The sequence below is a fragment of the Stegostoma tigrinum genome, chromosome 23, assembly GCF_030684315.1.
Source record: "Stegostoma tigrinum isolate sSteTig4 chromosome 23, sSteTig4.hap1, whole genome shotgun sequence".
Lineage (NCBI taxonomy): Eukaryota > Metazoa > Chordata > Chondrichthyes > Orectolobiformes > Stegostomatidae > Stegostoma > Stegostoma tigrinum.
The window spans coordinates 11,008,099-11,030,786 of NC_081376.1; the positions used below are offsets into that span (position 1 = coordinate 11,008,099).

The window sequence follows — 22,688 nt, forward strand, 5'->3', positions numbered from 1 at the left end:
GGCTTTTATGCTCCTAAGATGCTGCTTGGCCTGCCGTGTTCATCCAGCTCCACACTTTGTCTCAAAATCCAAAATTTTTTTTCTTTTGCAAATGATCAAAGTTTTTGGTAGAGGAGCAAAATTGGAATAAAAAGCTTTGCCGTAGTTCCTGTGTGAATGAATCACTGAAAGATAGCTGGTCCTCAGTCAGTTATTTGAAGTGGTCTAGTTCTATATCATTTTCTAAACTTCATTGGGACTATAAGCACTGCCCATGTCTAGTAGATGGGCTCTTTGTCTTCAGTCACATCACTCCATGGATGAACGATCAGACGTGTAGTAGAGCCAATAATAGTGGAAACCCAGGTTTGTTTTTAACAGGTTCTGTACACCATATAAATAACCTGCCAAATGACATCAATTCAAAAAAAAAACTGATCCATAAGATCTCCTTCACAGATTTTTGTGATGTGCATTTCATTAAATGTTGGTATGCAATTTCAGTCAGCCCTTGAGGTAGATGATGGCATAAGCATCAAATTGATCTAGAAAATGCCTGTTATGTTCCAATAACAGGATAGAACACAAAACTTCCACAAAAGGAAGTTTGTGGATGATTCAATACTCATTAGGCTTTTTGATAAGGTGTTCATGTCTACAATTTAAAAGATGCCATATCTGTCTACTCCCCTTCTACTGTGGCTAGTCAGTTTCACATGGAAAAGATGATTTACATATTGTGACCATGACCCTTTCTCCAATCATTATCTGCCCCATAAAAGGATTTTCTGGTGCAGGAATAGTTTCCTGCCTCTGCAGCAACAAACTTGGGTTGAAGTCCTACCTACTCCAGAGGCGGTCAAACATTTCTGAACAGTTCACTGAGAAGAGGATTCCTGCATGGCTACAGGAATGTGGTTGGTTTGGGTGGGAGGGAGGAGAACAACCCACAGGCAATGAGAGGTTTAATACCTACCTCTGGGCCATTAGTGCAAGTTCAAGTATCACCTCCTTCAGAAATGTTAACATGCATACCATTCAAATAAAATTTTAAACTTATTTTGCCTGTTTGTAGGCAAATTCTTAAACCTTTCAACAGTAAAGGCTTGGGCTTGTAACCCACCAGTATTTGTATGCTGGATTTAGGGAGTTATCCCATTTCCTGTTTGCAGGGCCTCATGTACAAATTGGTTCTCCTGTGGAAATTATGACAATACACCACTTCAGTGTATTATGAAACATTAGAAGAAAGTTAACTTTGATCAATAAGTCCTCCAATCTTGATTCAATTGATTATCCCAGAAAATTTAGTACAGTTCAAGAACTGGATACTACCAATTTATCCTCTAGGCCACAATTTGTATATTAGTTTTAAAAACCTAACTTGAAAGAGGAATAGGTAATACTTTACAATCTTAACTTTTACTCAAAAATCACAGCAACTTCAAATTTTCCATTTAAACATGTGCACTTTATTAGTCAGTGTAGGTCCAACAAACTGGCATCACCCAAGTTTAACTGTCCATTTCGTGCCCAGGGGATGTAAACCTCACTTGTGTTTGTATAAAGGTAAAGCTTTTCGCATACCAAAATCAAAAAGGACCGAAAATTTAAGGCGGAAAGTACAAAACAGGACATTTTTCGGTTACATAATTTACATATAAGCAATACTACACAAGGTTAAGTATTTGCTCCCACTTTTTGGGCAGCCTTCACAGAGGCTTTAATAACCTTAGACAATGCAATCCTTTACATCAATATTTTGGAATGACTAAATGTACAATTCAGTCCTTGAACGCACTGCAGAACTTCTGGGATGCTTGTTGCCAAAAATACCACCAACACCTTCACTGTTCCAGTTTTTATTCCTGAGACAAGCACTAAAGCCATGCCAATTCATCTCGCGCAATCATGACAGTTACAGTCTGCTTAGAAGCATTTGCGGTGGACAATGGATGGTCCAGATTCATCATATTCTTGTTTGCTAATCCACATCTGCTGGAAGGTGGACAAGGAAGCCAGGATGGAACCTCCAATCCAGACTGAGTATTTACGCTCTGGTGGGGCAATAATCTGTGACAAGACAGAAGAAATTAGCACTAAGCCATGTGTAGTGAAGGATAAGTTTGATCACAAGTTAGTGTTTTTGGTAAGTATCTAGATTTATTGAAACCAACCCCATCTTAAGGCTTCATACAGTGAGCAAGTTCTAAATTCCCAAATTACCTTTATTTTCATGGTGCTTGGAGCCAAAGCTGTGATCTCCTTCTGCATACGGTCTGCAATACCAGGATACATAGTAGTACCACCAGACAAGACAGTGTTGGCATACAGATCCTTCCTGATATCTACATCACACTTCATGATGGAGTTGTAAGTGGTCTCATGAATACCACAGGATTCCATACCTGTAGGAAGAAGCAATTTACTCTACTAATTGCCAGCTTTTTGTTTTTATGGCATGAAAAATGGCAACTAAGCAAAATTTATATGGCAGGGGAACACTTGACTCACCCAAGAAAGATGGCTGGAAGAGGGCCTCAGGGCACCTAAATCGTTCATTACCAATTGTAATTACCTGCCCATCAGGCAGTTCATAGCTCTTCTCCAGGGAGGAGGAGGAAGCAGCAGTGGCCATCTCCTGTTCAAAGTCCAGTGCAACATAGCAGAGCTTCTCCTTGATGTCACGGACAATTTCTCTCTCAGCTGTGGTGGTGAAAGAGTAGCCTCTTTCTGTCAGGATCTTCATGAGGTAGTCTGTCAGATCACGGCCAGCCAAATCCAAACGCAGAATAGCATGGGGCAGGGCGTAACCTTCGTAGATGGGCACAGTGTGGGTGACACCATCACCAGAGTCCATCACGATACCAGTGGTTCTACCAGAGGCATACAGGGACAGCACAGCCTGGATGGCAACATACATGGCAGGGGTATTGAAGGTCTCAAACATAATCTGTAAAAGATTAATCAAATAAATAGTATGAAAGCCTATAACTGAATTTTCAAGCAACAAGTCTGAAACATTGGTACAAAATACCTGCAAAGGTATTTACATGCTGTAAAATGTGAATTTAAGTGGCAAGTCAGCAACAAAAGACAATGGTAAGCATGCAACGTGTTCTGTCAAAACCATGTCTCAAATGCAAAGATACAGACCACACCTGATCATGTTCACTGATATCAAAACAAAAAGCCTGTAAACTCAGCCAAAATTTGAAAGTTTTGGCTACCTTCAATTATCAAAAATCTTACAACAATTAATGCAAAGTGGAAAAAATTCCAAGATTAGAAACACACTACATGCACAAGTTAATGGAATTCAAAACAAAGAAAAGCAAATTAAACCTTGTAATTCCCAGGAAAGAATTTCATCTTTGAAAGAATCCCTGTGAACAAGGATAGGAAAGAATGAAGGAAGATAGTTCAGATAGAAAGGGTTGAGGGTAGCAAAGCAATTTGATGAGGCCATAACTCAGCTTAATACCTGTGTCATCTTTTCTCTGTTGGCTTTGGGATTCAGGGGGGCTTCTGTGAGTAGGACTGGGTGCTCTTCTGGAGCAACACGGAGCTCATTGTAGAAAGTATGATGCCAGATCTTCTCCATGTCATCCCAGTTGGTGACAATGCCATGTTCAATGGGGTACTTCAGGGTCAGGATACCCCTTTTGCTCTGGGCTTCATCACCAACATAACTGTCTTTTTGTCCCATTCCAACCATCACACCCTGAAAAGCACAGCACACAAATACCATCCATCAACAATCAGAAGTAAACTAGTGAACTCTGAACATGTAAAGTGAAATCATTTTGTACCTGATGTCTTGGGCGACCAACAATAGAGGGGAAGACAGCACGAGGGGCATCATCGCCAGCAAAACCAGCCTTGCACATACCAGATCCATTATCAACAACAAGAGCTGCAATTTCATCATCCATGGCTACAGATTACCTAAAATAAAATGCAAAAGGAATATTGAACAGGATACAGCCAGTCGCGAAATGTGACCCTTGCACAATGAGTTGACACCAGCGCTCTAAACCTCCAGAGAATTGAACGCCTTGGCGATCATTGTACTCGTGCTGATCAAGCTACTTCCTGAGCACATGTTCCCTCTGGCGGGCTCGCCCTTTATTAACAGAAGAGGGCGCTGGCTGAGCCAGAAACAAAGAAAAACTCGCACTGCCCATAAAAGGCAATGACTTGTACAGCGGGAGGGAGGGAGTGAGCGAGCAGGCAAGGCGGTTGGCCCACCGCCAGCTTCTGAGGCTGGAACCCCGAGACCAGGGACCGCTGGATCGAAGTAACAACTTCCCTAGGGGCCAAAGGTACGCAAAGAGAAGGTTACACCCATCTCCGGGGGAGGGAAGAGAGAGAACTGCCACATTATCAGCAAGCGGAGACAAAGGGAGGAAGCAGCATCTCAAGGTTTCGCTGAAGAACAGCGGCTGGGGCTGCCAGGAACCAGCGCGCGCAGCGGGGCGCATGCGCGTCGGCGTCCGCGTGGGTGGTAGTGGTGCCGGTTCGCTCCGCTCGGATGGCAACACCCAGAGCGGCCCCCCCCGCCTTCGGTAATACCGGGCGAATAAGCTAAAAACGTTCAACCACGCCCCGTCTTCAACCACGATCAGGCGGAGGCATTTTAAGCTCTCTTCCACCTCCCCACCCTCGCCTCAAAGTATCGAGTTAGAAAAAAAGCCGGGTGGCGTCGATTACCGAAAGAAAACGAGGTGAGCCAGACTTTCTTCCTCCCACCCCCTTCAAACTAAACTCTTCAGTCGGTCATCGAGCTCGAGTATTCGCACCACACCCCGCCAAGAAGAGTAAAGGAAAAACACGACTCCGTTCCTGAGATTTGCCCTCCCCCGCCATCTTCATTCTAGAAAGATCCATCACCACCCTCCACCCGGCTCCAGCAAGTAGCAGCTTGCCCTCGCCGCAGGGCAGCAAGCGGCTCCGCCTTATAGACAAGTCCCGTTGACTTTCACCACACCTCGGTTGAAAGAAAACCGTTATCGCCTACAACAGGCATCCAAGATACTGCCATCCCCGCATTTCTACCACTCGCCTCAAAAAGCAATATAAAAGCTAACGTTTTACGCACGCCACTAAATAGGTAAGACAGTCCCAGTCTACACATTTTAGCCCGAATTTAGAAACAAACCTGAAAAAACGGCAATCGCTTAATTTAACGTTAACTACCACAGATTTCGGTTAATTCTGTCGGAACTATCTTTAAACCTCCGCCCCCCTAACGTGCCTTCGATTTTTTAAGCTATTCGTAGTTTTATAGTTAGCACCGAACTTAACTAGTTTATTGTTAAAAAATGCTTTGGCGGGGGGAGGTGAATGTTTGATGTTTGTTTTAAATCTGTCTTACCGTTAGTTTCCTTCTCGCTTTGTGCAAGTCTAGCCTCGCTCTCAGCCGTTGGACGTTCAAAGTGGCTCGAGCCGGCGCGGTTCGCGGTTTTATACCGCGCGCCGGCCCCGCCCACACACTTCTGTAACCATAAAAGGGAACGTTTGCAACATCGCCGCTTCCATTGGCTCAGCAGTACCCCCCTTCCCCCTCTCCCGACGCTAGCGAACCCCCTGCTTCCCCACTGCACCCATCCCCCTATCCCAAGGCGAAACCTGCAATGTCCAAAGCCATCACCACTGCTGTAATACTTTTGTGTCTTCCGCCTCTTACCCCCCCCCCCCATCCAACCTCTCCCATCGCCCATCAATTGGAAATCGTCGGGACTTTTTTAAAAAACCCTTTTGTCTGTGCTATTAACACCACAACCAGGTAGAAACACCACGATGCGGAATGACCTTCTCTTGAAAGGGCGGTGGGCGACTGTCTGAAAAGAAACAATGAGGACGGGAGGACGCGACTAGTGTTAGTTCTTATGGGGGTATTGCGGGCCAAACAGTCTTGCGTGGTGCACTTTTTCCACATCGCTGTCGCCACGGGTCATTACAGCCCACTTGTGGAACCGTTCATTCAGACTCTGGTTTACTGTAAAACATGACTTCACTGAAATGAGAATCCGGTAATGCTTACTAAAATACACTACGAACACCACTGACTTTGCAACAGCTTCCAGTTAGTGTCATTTATTAAGATTAATCAGTTATCTGTCTTGAGCATTATATATCTTGTTCTGTTGGATGAACAATCCTAAGGCTACATCTACTCAGCGCTTGAAGTCGGCGAAAATTCTGTCAACTCTTGCTTTGTAGCGAAGCAGAAACTTAAGGACGTTAGTAAAGATGAACTGTTAGTTGAAAGCACGTAATCGCATTTTTTTTGTTTGTTCTCAGTTACACCGTACAGTCTGCCATCTATCAGGAATTCAACTGGAATGCAGTCTAAATCGTCTGAGAACTTAGTAGACTCATCCTAACAGGGTCCCAACCCGAAACGTTAGCTTTCCTGCTCCTCTGCTGCCTGGCCTGCTGTGTTACCCCAACTCCACGCTGCAATCTCATTTTAACAGTAGTTGGGCCAGCTAGACCGTGCTGACATTTATGCGCCCTTCAATTGCAAGTTGGGAAACACTTAAGCGTTTAACTGACTAATTGAAGAATTATAATTCGGAATTCCAGCCGATAACTCACAAGCTCAAATCCCTTTTTTTGAACGACCGGCAACTCCTAAACTGCACAAAACGGTCACTGACAGGACACATGAATAAGTAGTGGTGAGATAGGCCAGAGATAACAGTGTGGAACTGACTCCAGCATCAGCAGCTCTTGCTATCTCTGAGTGAGATATTATTTTCCCACTGTAGCCATGTGCTTGAACAAATATATTGACCTGTGACTGGGACATCCCACTTCTGCTGGCTTAATATGGGAGAATATGAAAGAAAATAGAAAACAGTATTTATAAAATTGTTGTTACTTTCATATACTTTAGTACATAAAGTGGTAAATTATTGCTTACTTTTGTACTGCATGGTCATAAAAAACAAATCAGACACCATCTGTGGAGATGGCCAGGTATGGTTAATGTCACGTTTATGACCCATCATCAGATCTGCCAAGACCCTTTGTAAAGTATTGGTATTATTCTATGTTATAATCCAGTTGTTCGTAATGATATTACATTGTACTATGGACATCAAAGCAATATTTTAAGTCACTATCGATCAAGAACAGGATATCTGAAGGGTTAGAATTAGGTATGTATACTTATCATTCCAATGTACCCAGAGTAACATCAACCAAGTAGACTTTCCACACTTGGGGATTCATTGCTAACGGATGGGAATATTATGATTTCTTGTGCATATTGGGATCATACATTGCAAGTGGAATTAAGGAACAGGAGAAGGCCATTCATTCTTCAGAATTTACAGCAATTCTTTAAAAAAGCAATCCAGTTAGTCCCACTAGTCACTATTTCCTATATTTTGTGATTTTTATCTCTTTAAAGCACAGTATAATTTCTTTGAAAGCTATCATTGAAAATGTAACCACAACACTATTAGGTCTAGATTTCAAATTCTAACCACTTGTGGCAGAACTGCTTGTTTTTTCTCATGGTGGTTTGGTTCTTCTACTGGTTACCTTAAATCTGCATCCTCTGGTTATTAAATGTTTTATCACTGGTAACAGCTTCTCTTTATTTTCTGTATCTAAACACTAAATCTTAAACGGAATTATCAAGGTTTGTTTTAGCTTTCATTTATCTATGGAGAATGACCCCAGCTTTTCCAATCTACTCACCTAACTGTAGTGTTTCATCCTGGAGCCATCCAAGTAAATCTTGTTTCCTTAGAACTGTAGTGTAAAAAACTCAACACAATGTGAGGGCAGGGTGGAGAATTTTTACCAATTACTGAGTGGTTGGAGAGGTTATGGTGGAGGGCTGGTGAGGGTACGAGGGAAATTAAGAAAAGTGACATCAAGCATGAAAGTTGGTTTATCCTCACCTCCACCACCCTTTCCTGAAAGTGACTTTTGGATGTTGATGGTGACCCCATTCCTAGAGGTGACTTCTCGGCACTGATGGCGACCCCCTTTCCTAGAGGCCACCTCTGGATGCTGACGGTGACCCACCTGAAAATGGTGAGAAACTATTTTGGATTATTAATGAAGAAATTAATAGGCAGTTTCTAACAGCAAGGGAATTATTTGGTGGTGCACAGGACTCTGCAGAGTCTCCAGCTAATCAACTCACTAGATACTAGTGCTCAGCAGCAGGTCAAGTGCCATTGAATTAATATCCAACCTTCATGATAAAGGTGCACATTGGTAAACCTAAAGTGATCCCCAGGTAGAGGCTTTGAGTTACATGATTATCTAATGGATACTCCTGTCACTGTCAGTGAAGAAGTGGATGCTATTTCCTTCAGCCATTTTGTGTCCCCATTTCATCTTATACTTTCTCGTTGCATTCACCTCAGCAACACTGTCATTGCAGACACAGTGAAGGCTACTGGTCAACTCCTGCTGAGACATTTGCCATTACTGTGGCCACTTATAGAACTTTGGGGTGGTCGTGTGTTCAGATTCAAAAGTTATGTTTCTCTGAAATGACCTCTGGAGGGATCCCGTACTAATGATTCAGTTGGAATTTGTCAGCACATATTTTCAGTGGAAAAAATAGATGTAAAATTGAGTCTCATGCTGCCTTTGTTGAAAACCAGTAGTTAGACCATATTTCCTCATGGTTTTGATTAACAAGAAACATATCTTGCCTTTAAATGCACAAGTTTGGAGGTAATTTGTTATGATGGCATTTTCCATAGGTTTTATCTCCTTTGATATCATCACTATCCATTGTTGTAGCTCTACATATGGCATCAAAAATATGGGCCACTTGAATTACCCTAAACTGTGTCAGTGACATACAAACTGCAATAGCAGTATTCATCCTAATAATAATAAAACAAGAATGAGGAATCTTAGCGCATGGTGTATACTTGCTTTTTTAAAAAACTTAATGGCCTGTCATATTCATGTGCACAGTGTAGAGTTTTAATTTGACCTGCTTTATACTTTTCCTATGCAGATAGGTTATTCTTGCATATGTAAAATCATAAATAGCAACCAACAGGAAGTGGGGAAAAAGCAAACAAACGTAACTTCCAACAATTGTTATCATTGCAGTGGCAATGTTATTGTAATGTGATAAAATTCCAGCAATGTGCATATTGTATATTATTTACACTGACATCAATTAAATACTTTCAGATTCCATTTGCCATTGTATTTGATCAGCTACTTATAAGGGTAGCTTTGAGAATTCCAACTAAAGATCAGGGAAACTGATTTTACTGCCATGTTCATTATCTCTGTTATTACTTTTCCTTATTCAGACTCCTGGGTGATTTCGTGTAATGTGTCACATAAACAACATTTAAAGTAATCCTTTACCAGCATGCAAGGGGAATTCCAGTCACAACATCAATTATACAGTTGTTAGGATGCATAATTATAAGTGACTGACTAGTTTCTCCTATAATTTAACATGTAGCCTGGGCTGACACTCCTGTGCTAAGGTCTGGGATATTAAAGCAAGGTCCCATGTGCTTATTTGATTGGAAGATTAAATCTCAAAAGTCTGAGGAAAACAGAGTGTTCTTCTATTTCCTGCCAACACATCCTCCCTCAAGAAGACCTTTGAGAAACAAATTGAAGGCTACCTCTATAAAACAATTCAGACAAATGGACTGTTTCACCCTGTTTTCTGTTAGAATCCCTCCACTATGTATGAGTTGCACATTTATGAGTAAAGTGTAATAGGGATATTGATAATGAGTGAACATCCAAAAGATGGCAACCTTTTCAGATTCTGTGTATTTACAGCTTCAACTGTTTTTTAAATTTTGATTTACATTGTTTGTTTGGTTTTTGTTCTTTTGAAACAGAATGTAAATATTCCTAACAATTTGCGTTCAGGTTTATCACCAGCTAAAGTAATGTAATCCGCCAATTGAACAAAATATTGATGATGACAATGATGCCTATGATGACAACCCAAAGTAGCAATCAGGAGTCCCAAACTATTTTCAACTCCAAGTGTAATGGGTTTTCTAGCATACTGCCTAGCCATATGACATTTCACGTAGCTTACCACCTTTCAGCAATGAAAAAAATGGTCAGCGTGCAGCTGACCAACAGGGTCTATGGCAAAAGGTGGAAGCATGGGTGTCAATGCCACAACTAGTATGAAAATGGGTAAACTGCAGGCCCAAATATTTGGGTCCTGGAACACACCAGTTTCTCCTATCATAAGCCTACATTAGTATCTGGCTTTCAGGAGATGCCTTTACTCATTTCTTTATATAGCATTGGTTCGTTCTCTAGAGAAAGTGAGAATAGTATGCTCCTTCCCATTTCTTCACAAATGCAATTACTTAGGACCCATAGCTATATGTTTAAACAACATTTTGAGTGAGAGTGCTGGGCAGCAGTTACGTAGCTTGCTTGAAAATTGATCCAAGAGCATAAGTCAATTCATGAAGTCACTAATTTACAGTTAGGAAGTGAGCAGCCAATGATTGAAAGTCTGTCTCCCACTCCAGGTGACTACAACATGACAGCAACTTCTGCAGGGCAAGCATTAAGCTTGTTATGGTTGGTTGGTTCGCCGAGCTGGTTCGTTGTTTTGCAGACGTTTTGTTACTTTGCCGGAGTTCCTAGAGCATGGAAATTCTACTGGTCCTCCACTAAGAAGTTCATCAGCAAACATATAGAGCTACATCCTATATATACTCCACTGCGAAGGAAAACCGGAAGTGAGGTAACCCAGCTCAATGGACACCAGCGTTTAAATAACAGGTGGGAAAACACAACAGCACTTCATCAGAGGCTGCACTGATGATGTTACCCAGCAGGGTAATGAAACCTCTGCAGAACAACAAATCAGCTCAGCGAGCCAACCAACCACAACCTCAGGTACAAAACTACTCAAAAATCTTAGAAGAAGTAAGCTTATGCTTGATCATAACTAATCTCCCGAGCAGTGGCCAAGGGATACAATTTTTACAATTGTTTGAAAATAATGGACAGAAAACAACTGGTTCATCAAAGCTCTCCCATACTCCTGGCTGGAGCATCATGACCATTACTGCCATCCCCAGACCCATCATATGTCCACCCCACCTATCCACTCACAACCATCACCTGAACCACCTCCTCTACACCTGTGCAATTTCCTGGAGGAAGCAAAGAAATTCAGAAAACTCAAGTTAATGGTTTCTAGTAGTCAGTTTTACAGCAACACTGGTAGAAAAGTAGCATTAGGATTTCAACATAGCTATAGGTGAGGCAGCAGATTTAGGTGAATTGGTTGGGCCTGAGGTGTGGAAATGGTTGTGGGAACACTGAGGGAGTCATATGCACCTTGTTATAAACAGGAAAAATTCAATATAAAGTGAGCAAAATGCATCTAGATACCTTTTGATGTCCACAAAAATTGCTTCAGATTGCTCAGGAATTTCAACTAATTGTTCTTCAAAAGTCCTAACATGGAAAAGGATGATCACAGGATATGAACCAGAGACACTCATGAAAATCTTTCTTTATATGGACTTTTCTTAAGTTGTTTTTTCTCTATAAAAACATGCAGTGGTGTGAAGTACATCAGCCAATCAATACCATCAAAGAACCGGAAGTTCTTTGAACTAGAAACTCTCATCCTGCAGTTTCAGAACAGGCAAGCTTACAATATCCTCTTATGGCTGATGACCAGGTCAAAATGTTAAACCCTTATGAAAGTGCATACCTTAACATTCTATTGTGTTCCTATTTATAATTTGCATTTTTTTCTGTCATAGTTTCAAAAAGTTAGCTTTGTTTTATTTTCTTGGAACGCTCTTAGAAATCTCTCATACAATTAACTAATCTATTTCATGTTTTTGAGACTCAATGTTCTAGAGTTTATAATAACACAAATGCATAGAATTTGTTCATTAGTAATTAGTGTATGAATAAATGATATTGAAAATAACATTATTAGTAACTGAAATGGACCTTGTTTTCATTTCACTTATCCCTTAAGTTACTCTGGCCCTCTAATGGTTCAATTTATTTTGTCGCATTTAAAGTATAGACTTCCAATTTTCTATAGTTTCATGTAGACTAGAATACCAGATAAACCAATAATAAAATGTGCATGACTTTCACATAGTTATCGTTAGTGGAAGTGGTTTGAATGTACCTGGTCTACCTGCTCACTCACATGTTAGTGCCTTAATACATTGCATGTTCAGCAAATCAACACTCACATTGTAAACATTTTTGACAGAATATATTTTAAAGCTTTAGCTTGAATGTGTTTTTGCCTATGTTGCAGCAAAGAATTAAGAGATTACATTACTTTGTACACTTGCATTATACTGTGTACATCATTGTCAATTAAATGCTCTACTATAACGTAAAGGAACATCTAAGCTGTAATGAAAATCACAAGCCAATTACAAGTCTTATATTTGGCGAAGATGATGTGCTAAATGTTTGCAAGTCTGTCACACAAATCAGGATCCTCCCCCCCCCCGCCGTTCTATTCCCTATGGTAACCCCTTGCCTGATTTTAGCCCCATTCCACAATCCACCGTTCCCAGCAGACCAGCACCTTGCGCCATCTTTAAAAGGCCAATGTGCAGCCAGCCAAGAACTGCCACTCCAAAACTGTCCTTCTTGTTAAAAGATGGTGTTCCTAACATGCCACAGATGAGGCAATTCTCTGACAGGGATCTGGAGACCTTGGTGAATGGAGTGGTCCAGAGCAGGGCTGACCTCTTCCTGGAGAACTGGCAGAGGAGGCCTCACCACCAAACCATGACAGCCCGTTCCAAGGTTGTCACCTGAATCAGTGCTGTTTTTACAGTTCCAGAAGATTGACCAGCAGTACCATAAGAAAGTCTTGCTTCCTTTGGTGCTCCACCACACATCTTTCCTTGTTACTTCACAGTCACTCTATTTTGACCACTGCATGAACCTTCCACCAAGAATTAAGCACCTGCACCTTCCCTCACTCATTCCCATGCCCCTAGTCCCCCACACCACAGACCCTGCATGACCTCTGCACTGCCTACACTCACCTAGGACACTACCAATGTTTGACTGCCTACACCAACACTACCAGCTGTGCCTGCCACTATCACCTCACTCAAACTCTCCCTTTCTCCGATTACAGGAGAAAATACTCATAACACAGCAGAAAGTGCCAGGACAGTCTAACATTTGGCTGCATACCTACTATGATGAGAAAATCTTGCCCCTTGTAGGACAATACTGGGACTGTTCCTGAGGAAATGCCAAAACATTCATGTTCCCCCACCTGAGTAAGTATTACTGTTCATTCCACTGCAACTCTCCCATTAACTTCACTGTCAGTCATTTATTGCATACCACTTCTAACCGTTGGCCATGACATCTTCACTCCCTCATTTCTTGAAATTGTCAACAGGATGTCCATGGCTGTGGTGGAGAAATGAGCTGTTCCTCCGTAAGCCACCTTCTCAACTTTTGAGGAAGCGAGTCCCAAGCCTCAGATGATGCATTAGCAAAGCTACCTCCTGCACCCCCGCCATTGCAGATACTGACCACTCAATGGGAACAACAAGTTTAGCATGTTTGGGAGCAGAAGCTCATGACGCCTCATTATGACAGCTCTGCAGCTGGCCTAGAAATAAAGACCCCAGGCTGCTGGTACTTGGAGGACAACTGAATACAGCCACCTGTCAGCACCAGGCAGGATAGAACCCCTACATGTTGGGAATTAAGGACTTTGCTCACATGTATAGGGAGGGACGGGAGCAACAAATAGGTGTGTGAGATAGCAGTGGCTCTTGTAGCTCAGAAGATGCAGGACTGCAGATATGCAATGGAGACGAAGCTACCTCAAGCCTGCGACAGTTTGGCTGCTTCCAATGATAGACTTGACAATGATAATGGATAACTAGGTCCAGTACTTTCATGGCCTGCTGGATTGGTGCGCAGAATTGAATTCCATCCTTAAAAGGAGACAGTGAAATGCTAGAACGCATCCAACTGGTGGAGGAACCACATACAGGCCCCTCAGAAATCCCCTGTTGGGACACTCCAAATGTGACCAGGCTGTCCACCTCCATCCTGCCTGGCTCACTCTGACCTGTGGAAGTTCAAGCTGAGGAGGGTCAACTTGCCTTTGAAAAGGAGACCCTTAGAATACTTATGCCACCCAGACACAAATGCCTCTGGGGTCACCTGATCAAGCCTCCAAAGCCTGTGGATTCCATTGCTGAGCAGGTTCCCAATTCCTGGCTGCAGAACCTGGTTCCACACTGAGATCTAGTGGGAGGGGAAGAACAAGATCATTTTTTGAGGGCAAATCAGCAATCTGGGTGACATCGATATTCATGTTTCCATAAATGTTAATGGTTTTTCACTACATCTGTTTGTTTAAGACTCTGTCTAGCCCCAAACATAACAATGCCACTGAAATAGCTAATGACATGTCCATACAGGCTGTACCATGGAGTGATGTCTATTTTGAGAGACTGCTGGAAGCAAGAGGAGCAAAGGGTATATAATAGAACATAGAGCAATATGGCACAGGAACAGGCCCTTCGACCATCCAAGCCTGCACCAACACATTTTGGCCTTCCATATTGAAACTGTCTTCCCTTACAGGATCTGTATCCCTCTATTCTCTTTGTGCAGGTGCTCCTTGAATGCTGCTATCGTGCCTGCTTCCACCACCTTCTCTGTCAAGGTGTTCCAGTCACTCACCGCCCTTTTTGTGAAAAACTTGCCTTGCACGTCTCTTTTAAACTTGCCCCGCCGCCTTCACACCTTGAACCTATGTCCCCTTGTAATTGACCCCTCCATTCTGCGGGGAGAAAAACCTCGTACTTTCCACTCTAATGGGTTGTGCTGGCTTCATCTCTTAGACAAACACCTCTATTGTTTCCCTGGCTTTTATGTGCAAATGTGTTGGTGTTGAATGAAGTGATCAGTAATGTTTGGGACGGTGAGGTGTACTGCACACAGGGAGTGTTAAGGTTGTCAGGAACATTAAGGCTGTCAGGGATTGGGGAGCTCAAAGGTCCATGTGCTGCACAATGCAAGGGAATGTATTGAATGTTCTTGCTTTCCAAAAGGACCTCAGTTTGGTTTGTCCTGCAGATACCATCCTTCACAGGTCAAGACACATACCCACCCACTCTAGGAATGGTTTCCAGCCTCTGCCTGTACATGTCAGTGAGGCACCGAGTGTCCAGGTCCCCTGATAGCCTTCCTGTGAACACTATTGGCTACAAAATAATAAAGTGTGAAGCTGGATGAACACAGCAGGCCAAGCAGCATCTCAGGAGCACAAAAGCTGATGTTTCGGGCCCAAAATGTCAGCTTTTGTGCTCCTGAGATGCTGCTTGGCCTGCTGTGTTCATCCAGCTTCACACTTTATTATCTTGGATTCTCCAGCATCTGCAGTTCCCATTATCACTGATACTATTGACTACAATTCTCCCAAGGTCCCTACCCAACCTGTTTATATAAGCCAGCACTTGCTCACCTTCCTTCCCCCAGCCCCTGAAATATCAGATGACCATTCATGATGTGGTCATTCGCTTCCCCACCTTGAAGCCAGGATGGTCCCAAATACAGAAGAACTTCCCCTTGGAAGAACTTCTCTTCCACATGGTTGTATTCCCATTCAAGCTGCACCCTTAGTGCCCCTTACAAATACAGTTGCCTCCCTTCACAATTGTTATCCCCACTTCCTCTCAGGTTACAGCCTTAATCCTTTTTCATTTCATACACAGGATGTGGGTGTTGTTGCTAGCGCCAGTATTTATTGCACATCCCTGGTTGTGCTTGAACTAATTGGTTTGCTGAGCCATTTCATAGAGAAGTGAAGAGTTAACTATATTTCTGTGAGTCTGGACCCACACGTAGGCAAGACCAGGTAAGGATGCCAGATTTCTTTTCCTGAAGGTCATAAGTGAACCAAATGAATTTTTACCATCATTGACAATGATTTCATTGGAAATCATTGAGGTTAATTCCAGTCTATTGTTCCAGAGTATACTTCTCATGGCAATAGCGCACCCCCCCCCCCCAACCATCCCATCACCCTTTGCCGTTAGTTTCTCTGGATGACCCCTAGATTGACTGTGGCCGACCTCCTTAAGTGACTCAATCAGACAATGTCGGACAGCAAATGTCCAGACCCCTAAGTGATAGTTATATAACTCCCTGACTGCATTAACCCTAGCCTCCACACTAGTCACTATGGAGCCACAGGACCTTACTATGACCCACTCCTGGACTGCAGAGGCACAGACTCTGTGATGGAGAACAGTCCAACCATAAAACTGATTGTATGGAATCTCCTAGACTGGTATCGAAAGCTGCCATTCACAAACTGTGCCAGGACTCGTAACTGATGGATGCCTCCATGGACTTTGGTGAAGATTGATTCCCTAAGGCTTTGAAACATAATTACATGCCTGCTGCACGTGCAGTGGACTTCCGGTGAAAACTGCTGGCACTTGGTGCAGGTGTAAGATTGTCTTAAGAAGAGCTTGGCGCCTGAACATATGTGCTAATTGTACTTGTAGCTGCCATTCAATGTTAGTTGCTGATGCACCCTGAAATGCAAGCCTTAACTTCCTAAGTGTTCAGCAAGTGGATTGGTGGGATGCCCATTAGGTTCCTGAGGGGTTGGCAATTATCAGATACCAATGCCCATGGATGAGAGTTGTATGTAACTTGTGCCCATGGATAATGCATTCAAATGCTGTCGAGTAGTGATGAATAGTGACCAACATGGAGGCTCCATGCATCCAGCACAAGCTGAAATTATTAGGTACCTGTGCTGATTTCCATTTTGAGAATTCTCAGACTCTAATTTGCTTGCAGAGGGTGATTCAATAACGAAGCAAGACCTGCAGTTATAGAAATTGTTACCAACCAGTAATCCCACTTAATAGGCAACCTTCCACTGCCTAGTGACTATCTCACCTCAGATCCCGGATCTTAGTTAAAAGATGTAGTGAGTTGTTCCCAATGTCAAGATAGTTCTTATAGAAATCACTGAGCAAAGGTATAGAAATTGCAGCTGGTTTCTAAATCTAACCTACACCTATTGCCCAACTAGGTTATGCAAATTGACCATATCTGAGGGACTTCATTTTTGCCATGGCATTGTTGGTGTAGCAACACTTACCAGATCAACATACATGTAGAATTTCCCATTGTCTAAAATTTAAAGTAGCATGGCTGTGTCTATAATTCAATTCTGTTAACCTCTAAAAGACAACAGCAAATATGGGAGAGCCCTCAAGAGGAAGGGAAAACAAATAATGCTGTCTCCATTAATTTGCATTGACTGGGAGTCACAGCACTGCCCATGTCCTCTACACAAGTGCTTACAGCTATACCCTGAAGTGTCCAGGGAATGCAACAAAATGGAAAATTGCATGTTTATGTGTATGAAGCTATAAAATGTGAAGAGGAATTACTTTTTGCTGCATTTATTTTTAGGTTTCGGCTAAACATATTAGGTAATATTTTTTTCTAGAAAAGGGAAGGTTGAGATGTCACCTGATAGAAGTCATTAAAATCATGAAGAGGTTCAAATAGGATAGATTTTAAAAAATGCTTCCACTTCTGGAGAAGTGGTCATAAATGTGAAATAGTCATTAGTAAATCCAGTAAGAAATCCAGAAGAAATGTTTTTACCCAGACATAATGAATTTGTTATCACATAGAGTTGTTGAAATAAATAGCACAAATGTTTTTGAGGACAAGCCAGATAATTACATGAGGGAGAAAGGAGGAGAAGGTTATGTTGATAGAACTAAATTCAATGTTTATCAGGCGTATTTTCAGTTGGATGTGAATGTAGCTTATGACAGACAGTCAGACCACCCCTATAATATGATAGGTAGGTGGGGACCATTCCGTCCATCATTTCATAAAAAAACTTAATCAGTAATTATTCTTATGAACAAGATAATTCACCCAAATAATGTCCTACCCATACCATAAATAGTTGGTTTGGGGAAACAGGCATGATTCAGAAGGTCATTTTATTATAGGAAGTGACAAGGAAGGGTGTTGTACTTTTCACAGGAGTCTCTTCCAACATCTGGGGCACCCATTCCCCAACTATTGCTTGCCCCAACTGGTTCCTTTTTAAAAATCAAAGCAACTGTGGATGCTGTAAAACAGGAACAAAAACAAAGTTGCTGGGAAAGCTCAGCAGATCTGGCTGCGTCTGTGATGGGAAAAACCAGCGTTAACGTTTCGGTTCCTATTCTGAGGAAGGGTCACCAGACCCAAAATGTTAACTCTGTTTTTTTTCCCTTCACAAATGCTGCCAGATCGGCTTAGCTTTCCCAGCAACTTTGTTTTTGTTCCTTTGTGCCTTATTGTCTGGTCTTCAAAGCTCGCAGCCCCTAGAACCCTCCCTCTACCCTCCCTTTGCCCTGAAAGCATATGACTTACTTTAGCCTTTGATTTATTGTTCCTCTTCCTGTAGCTACCTTTGAGTCCTGGCAGTATCCACTACTGAGTCCTAGCATTGTCATGATGGCTGGATCTCTGATTGCCAAATGTGATTAAATCTATTCAGGGAGGTCTCATCACATGACTCCCCTTCACATTCCAGCCATTAGACAGCCAGCACATCCATCCTTGTGAAACACTGCTGTCCTACACCAACTAGAAAGCAAAAAGACTCATAACTCAGTTGAATGATGACTGACTGTCAGGCAACAGACATGTTTTTACATACTTTCAATGCTTTATATCAGGTTAGAAAAATCCATATTTAAAAAAAACAAAAAAGATCTTTTAAAATTATTGTACTCCACTGTTGCACGGGAGATTTCCCTGGGGTCTCCAGGAATTAAAGATCAGTGCTGAAGTGCTGGCATTCCATTTGGCTGGCTGGTCTCAAGGGTGGGAATTCTTCCCACTGAGTGACCAAACGCTGACCTTCACCTGCTTAAAGCTTCCTGCAGTGTGATTTGGAGGTAGATCAGCCTTGTTGAAGGTCAGTTTGTGCGGTACTGACTTTCTTTTTGGATTGTTGAGCAGTATCCTCCCCCATAAAATTCAGCCCTGGACTTTGTTGCATCTGTTTAAATTGATTTTCGTCATAGTTAAGAGTGAAGAAATCATAAAAGAGAGGAATCCTGGAAATTATTTGTTATGATTTGCCATAAAATCTATTTCCTCTTGGCCAAGTTTTATATTTTTTTAAGCTGAAGTCATGACATTGATTACAGTAACTTTAACATGTGTTTATTTAGAATATAATTTAGCTGCTGATCTGAATTGTTTGCATTTCCAACAACGATGCATCACCAGGCTCCAGAGATTTGGATTGAGATATATGCATTAACTGCTTAGAATATTAACATGATGTGGTAGTAATTCATTTTATGCCTATTTCTGACTGAACTGAGGTCGGGGTTGGAGGGGAAAGCATAGGGTGTACTTTTTATACCTGAAAGCAAGTTCCAAGGCAACCCCAATATTGGGCCTTATTTCCATAAAATGGGTGAGCTTCTGCAAATGAAGGGTGTTTTTTCTACAGAGGCAGCAATGAAGAGCTATGCCAACAGCAGTTGTCAGGTAAGTGAGAGGGTTGAGTAATTGGTTCAGTCAGTAGTTAAATGAGAGAGATGGTGTGTTGGGGCAAGAGTAGGTGACTAACCTTGGGTGGTTGCTGATTTATTGATGTGGGTTCAGGAGCTGGAGCATTCTGTTCCTTATAATGTCATGTTCAATGAGGTATGAATACCTCCCTAATGAGTGACTTACTGACCAGTAGCAAAGGCTGTGCAACCCTAACTTTTGATAAATGAAGTCAGATTAATTGAAAATCTATAATGCATCATGCAAAAATTGCAGGACTCTAATTTATATAACAAAGCATTTAGGAATGGGAGAAAGCAATTCAGCCCTTCAAGGCCACTCTGCCATTTCACTTATTCAAGGATGATCTTATCCTGGTCTCAACTCCACTTTTCCACCTGCTCCCCATTGCTCTTTATCTCACATCTCATCAGAAACATATCTCTTTCCTTCTTGAATCTGTTGATTGATTCTACCACCACTACACTCTGAGGAAGTGAGTTCCACAGATTCACATCCATCTGAGGGAAGTAGTTTCTCCTCATCTCTGTTTTGAACCTACCTCCTCTCACTTTATATCTATGACTTCTTGTTCGAGACTGCCCCACAAGGGGGACCAACGTCCACCTTATCAATGCCCTTTAGCATTTTTTGGACCCCAATCAGATTCCCACCTCATTCTTCTGAACTCCAGCAAGAATAAGCCCCTTCAATCACTCCTCATACGACAGCCCTTTCATCTCTGGAATCAAACTGGTGAACCTCCTCTGCACTGCCTCCAGTGCCACCACATTCTTCCTCAAGTAAGGAGACAAAATATGGATATAGTACTACATCATATATAACAGTAACAACACTTCTTTACTTTTATAATCCAGTCTCTTTGCAATAAATTCCAGTATTCCATATGCTGAACCTGCATATCCACTTTCTGCGATTCATACACAAAGATGCCCAAGTCCTTCTGCGCTGACATACTTTGAATCTGCTTCCCATTCAAACAGTAATTTGGAATTAAAAGGAGCTGGAAAATGGTGGCTTTTAAGCTCCAGGTGGGAAGAGAGGAGGAGCAAGTGCAAAGCCCCAGAGCAAAGACAAAAGCAGTAATAATGGTGGTAAAGGAGAGATAGATATCTACAATGACTGTCAATGTTAGCTGTATAAAGGAGAAAATGGGTCAGTTCTTCTAAAAGCAAAGACAAGAAGACAAAGATAAGACACAGCAGGGGATGTTTTTAAAAAAAGTAGTACAGAGGTCATACTGTGAAGTAGTGGAACTCAATATTGGTTTCTAGAGACTGTAAAGTGCCTGAATGGAAAATAAGGCGGTGTTCCTCCAGCTTACATTGACCTTCATTGGAACAATGTAGCAGGCCCAGAATGGAAATGTTAGCTTGGGAACAAGGTGGTTTGTTGGAAATAGCAAGAAATCAGTGGCCAGAGCAAAGTTGTTGCACAAAACCGTTGTCCAATGTATATTTGGTCTCACCAATGTAAAGGAGACCACATTGTGAGCAGCAAATACAGTAGACTAGCTTGAGAAAAGTCCAAGTAAAATTCTGTTTCATTTCTTTTGGACAGTGAGGAAGGAGGAGGTGAATTGGCAATTGTTACACCTTCTGCAATTGCATATGCAGGAGGCATAGAGGAGCAAGAAAATATTAGGAGTGATGGAAGAATGAATCAGGGTACTGCAGAAGGAGTGGACCCTATTGAATGCTGACAGCAAAGGGGAGAAGAAGATGTGGTTGGTGGTGATGATCCTTTGTGGAGACAGATGAGGTGGAAAGTAAGGTCGGGGGACCTTTATCAATGTTCTGGGAGGAAGTCGAAGGGGTGAGGACAAAAGTTTGAGAGATGGGTTGGAAACAATGAAGGCAATGTCAGTCATGGCGGGGAGTGATATCTTTGGTTGAGGACAAAGGCAGACATTATCAGAGTCAGCCCAATGGAAGGTAGCATCATCAGAACAGCCACGATGGGCCTGGAGAAACTGGGAAAATGGAATGGAATCATTGTAGGAAGAATGATATGAGGAGGTGTTGTCAAGGTAACTTCTCGTAGTTGATGGTTTGTCGTAGATATTGGTGGATGGCCTATTACTTGTAATAGAAACAGTAAAGTCAAGGAAGGGATGAGTCAAAGATGGACCAGATGAAGGTTAGAAAAGGATAGAAATTGGAAGCAAAATTGATGAACTTCCCTAATTCTGAATGAGAATGGGAAGCAGCACTTAATTACTTCATCATTGTTTTGGAGAAAAAGGTTTGGGTTGGGCATCTGAGAAGGACTGGACCAAGGAATTTTCCACATACACCACAAATAGACAGGCATAACTAGGATGGATTTGGGTTTCCATAGCCACATGTTTGACTTGGAGAAAGTGAGCTGAGTTAAAAGAGAAATTTTTTAAAATGAGAACGAGTTCAGCCAGATGAAGGAATGTGGTAGTGAATGGTGACTGTTCAGGCCTTTTTTTCAAGGAAGAGAAAGGAGTCTTCAGATCCATCTGCTGAAGAATGGACAAATAGTGGGATTTTATATTGCAAAGAGATGGCTACATCCAAAAAAAACCCCAGAAATTATGGATCCAAAATAAAGTATCAGAAGGATTATGAATATAGGTGGGAAAGAGACTCAACAAAGTGGTTGTGGGGGGTGGGGTGATGGGAAGCAGATGGGAAATATAAGTTCAGTGGGCCAGGAACAGGCAGAGACAATAGATCTGCTGTGGCAGTCCTATCTGTAGATTTTGGGAAGGAGATAGAACTTAACTTAATAGCTGAGTTGGAAGATCTTGCTTTGATCATCATGTAGTATGAGCACTCAAACCAAATCTTACTATATTGTATAGGAATGCCTAATGTTGTCATGATTAAGATTGGTGCCACCATCCTGTCCTACACACAGATCTGTACTACAGCATCATAGTAAGTGGTGCTCATGGGACTCCTCAGTATTAACCCTTTCAGATCTTGTACTCTCATGCAGTACTCTCAACAGTTCCACTGATGTGATGGTGACATCTGGAATTACACTGGGTGTAATCTGATCAAGAAAAGGTAACATGCAAATTTGGTTAAATAGTATCTGCAGATTGTATGGTGTGGTTGAGTGCACTTGTATTTCCTCCTTCA

At 42.1% G+C, this 22,688-nt stretch overlaps 1 protein-coding gene across 1 annotated transcript; it reads right to left on the reverse strand.

Annotated features, from left to right (window-relative positions):
- Positions 1–1,428: 1,428 nt before the first annotated feature.
- LOC125462211 (actin, cytoplasmic 1) lies at positions 1,429–5,474 on the reverse strand. The gene is made up of 6 exons (XM_048551944.2): positions 5,357–5,474; positions 3,792–3,927; positions 3,464–3,703; positions 2,494–2,932; positions 2,206–2,387; positions 1,429–2,052 (listed from the first exon to the last, which is right to left on the reverse strand). Exons 2-6 carry the CDS (start codon positions 3,912–3,914, stop codon positions 1,909–1,911), a joined length of 1,128 nt encoding a protein of 375 aa, XP_048407901.1. The 5' UTR covers positions 3,915–3,927; positions 5,357–5,474; the 3' UTR covers positions 1,429–1,908.
- Between the last annotated feature and the right edge of the window lie 17,214 nt (positions 5,475–22,688).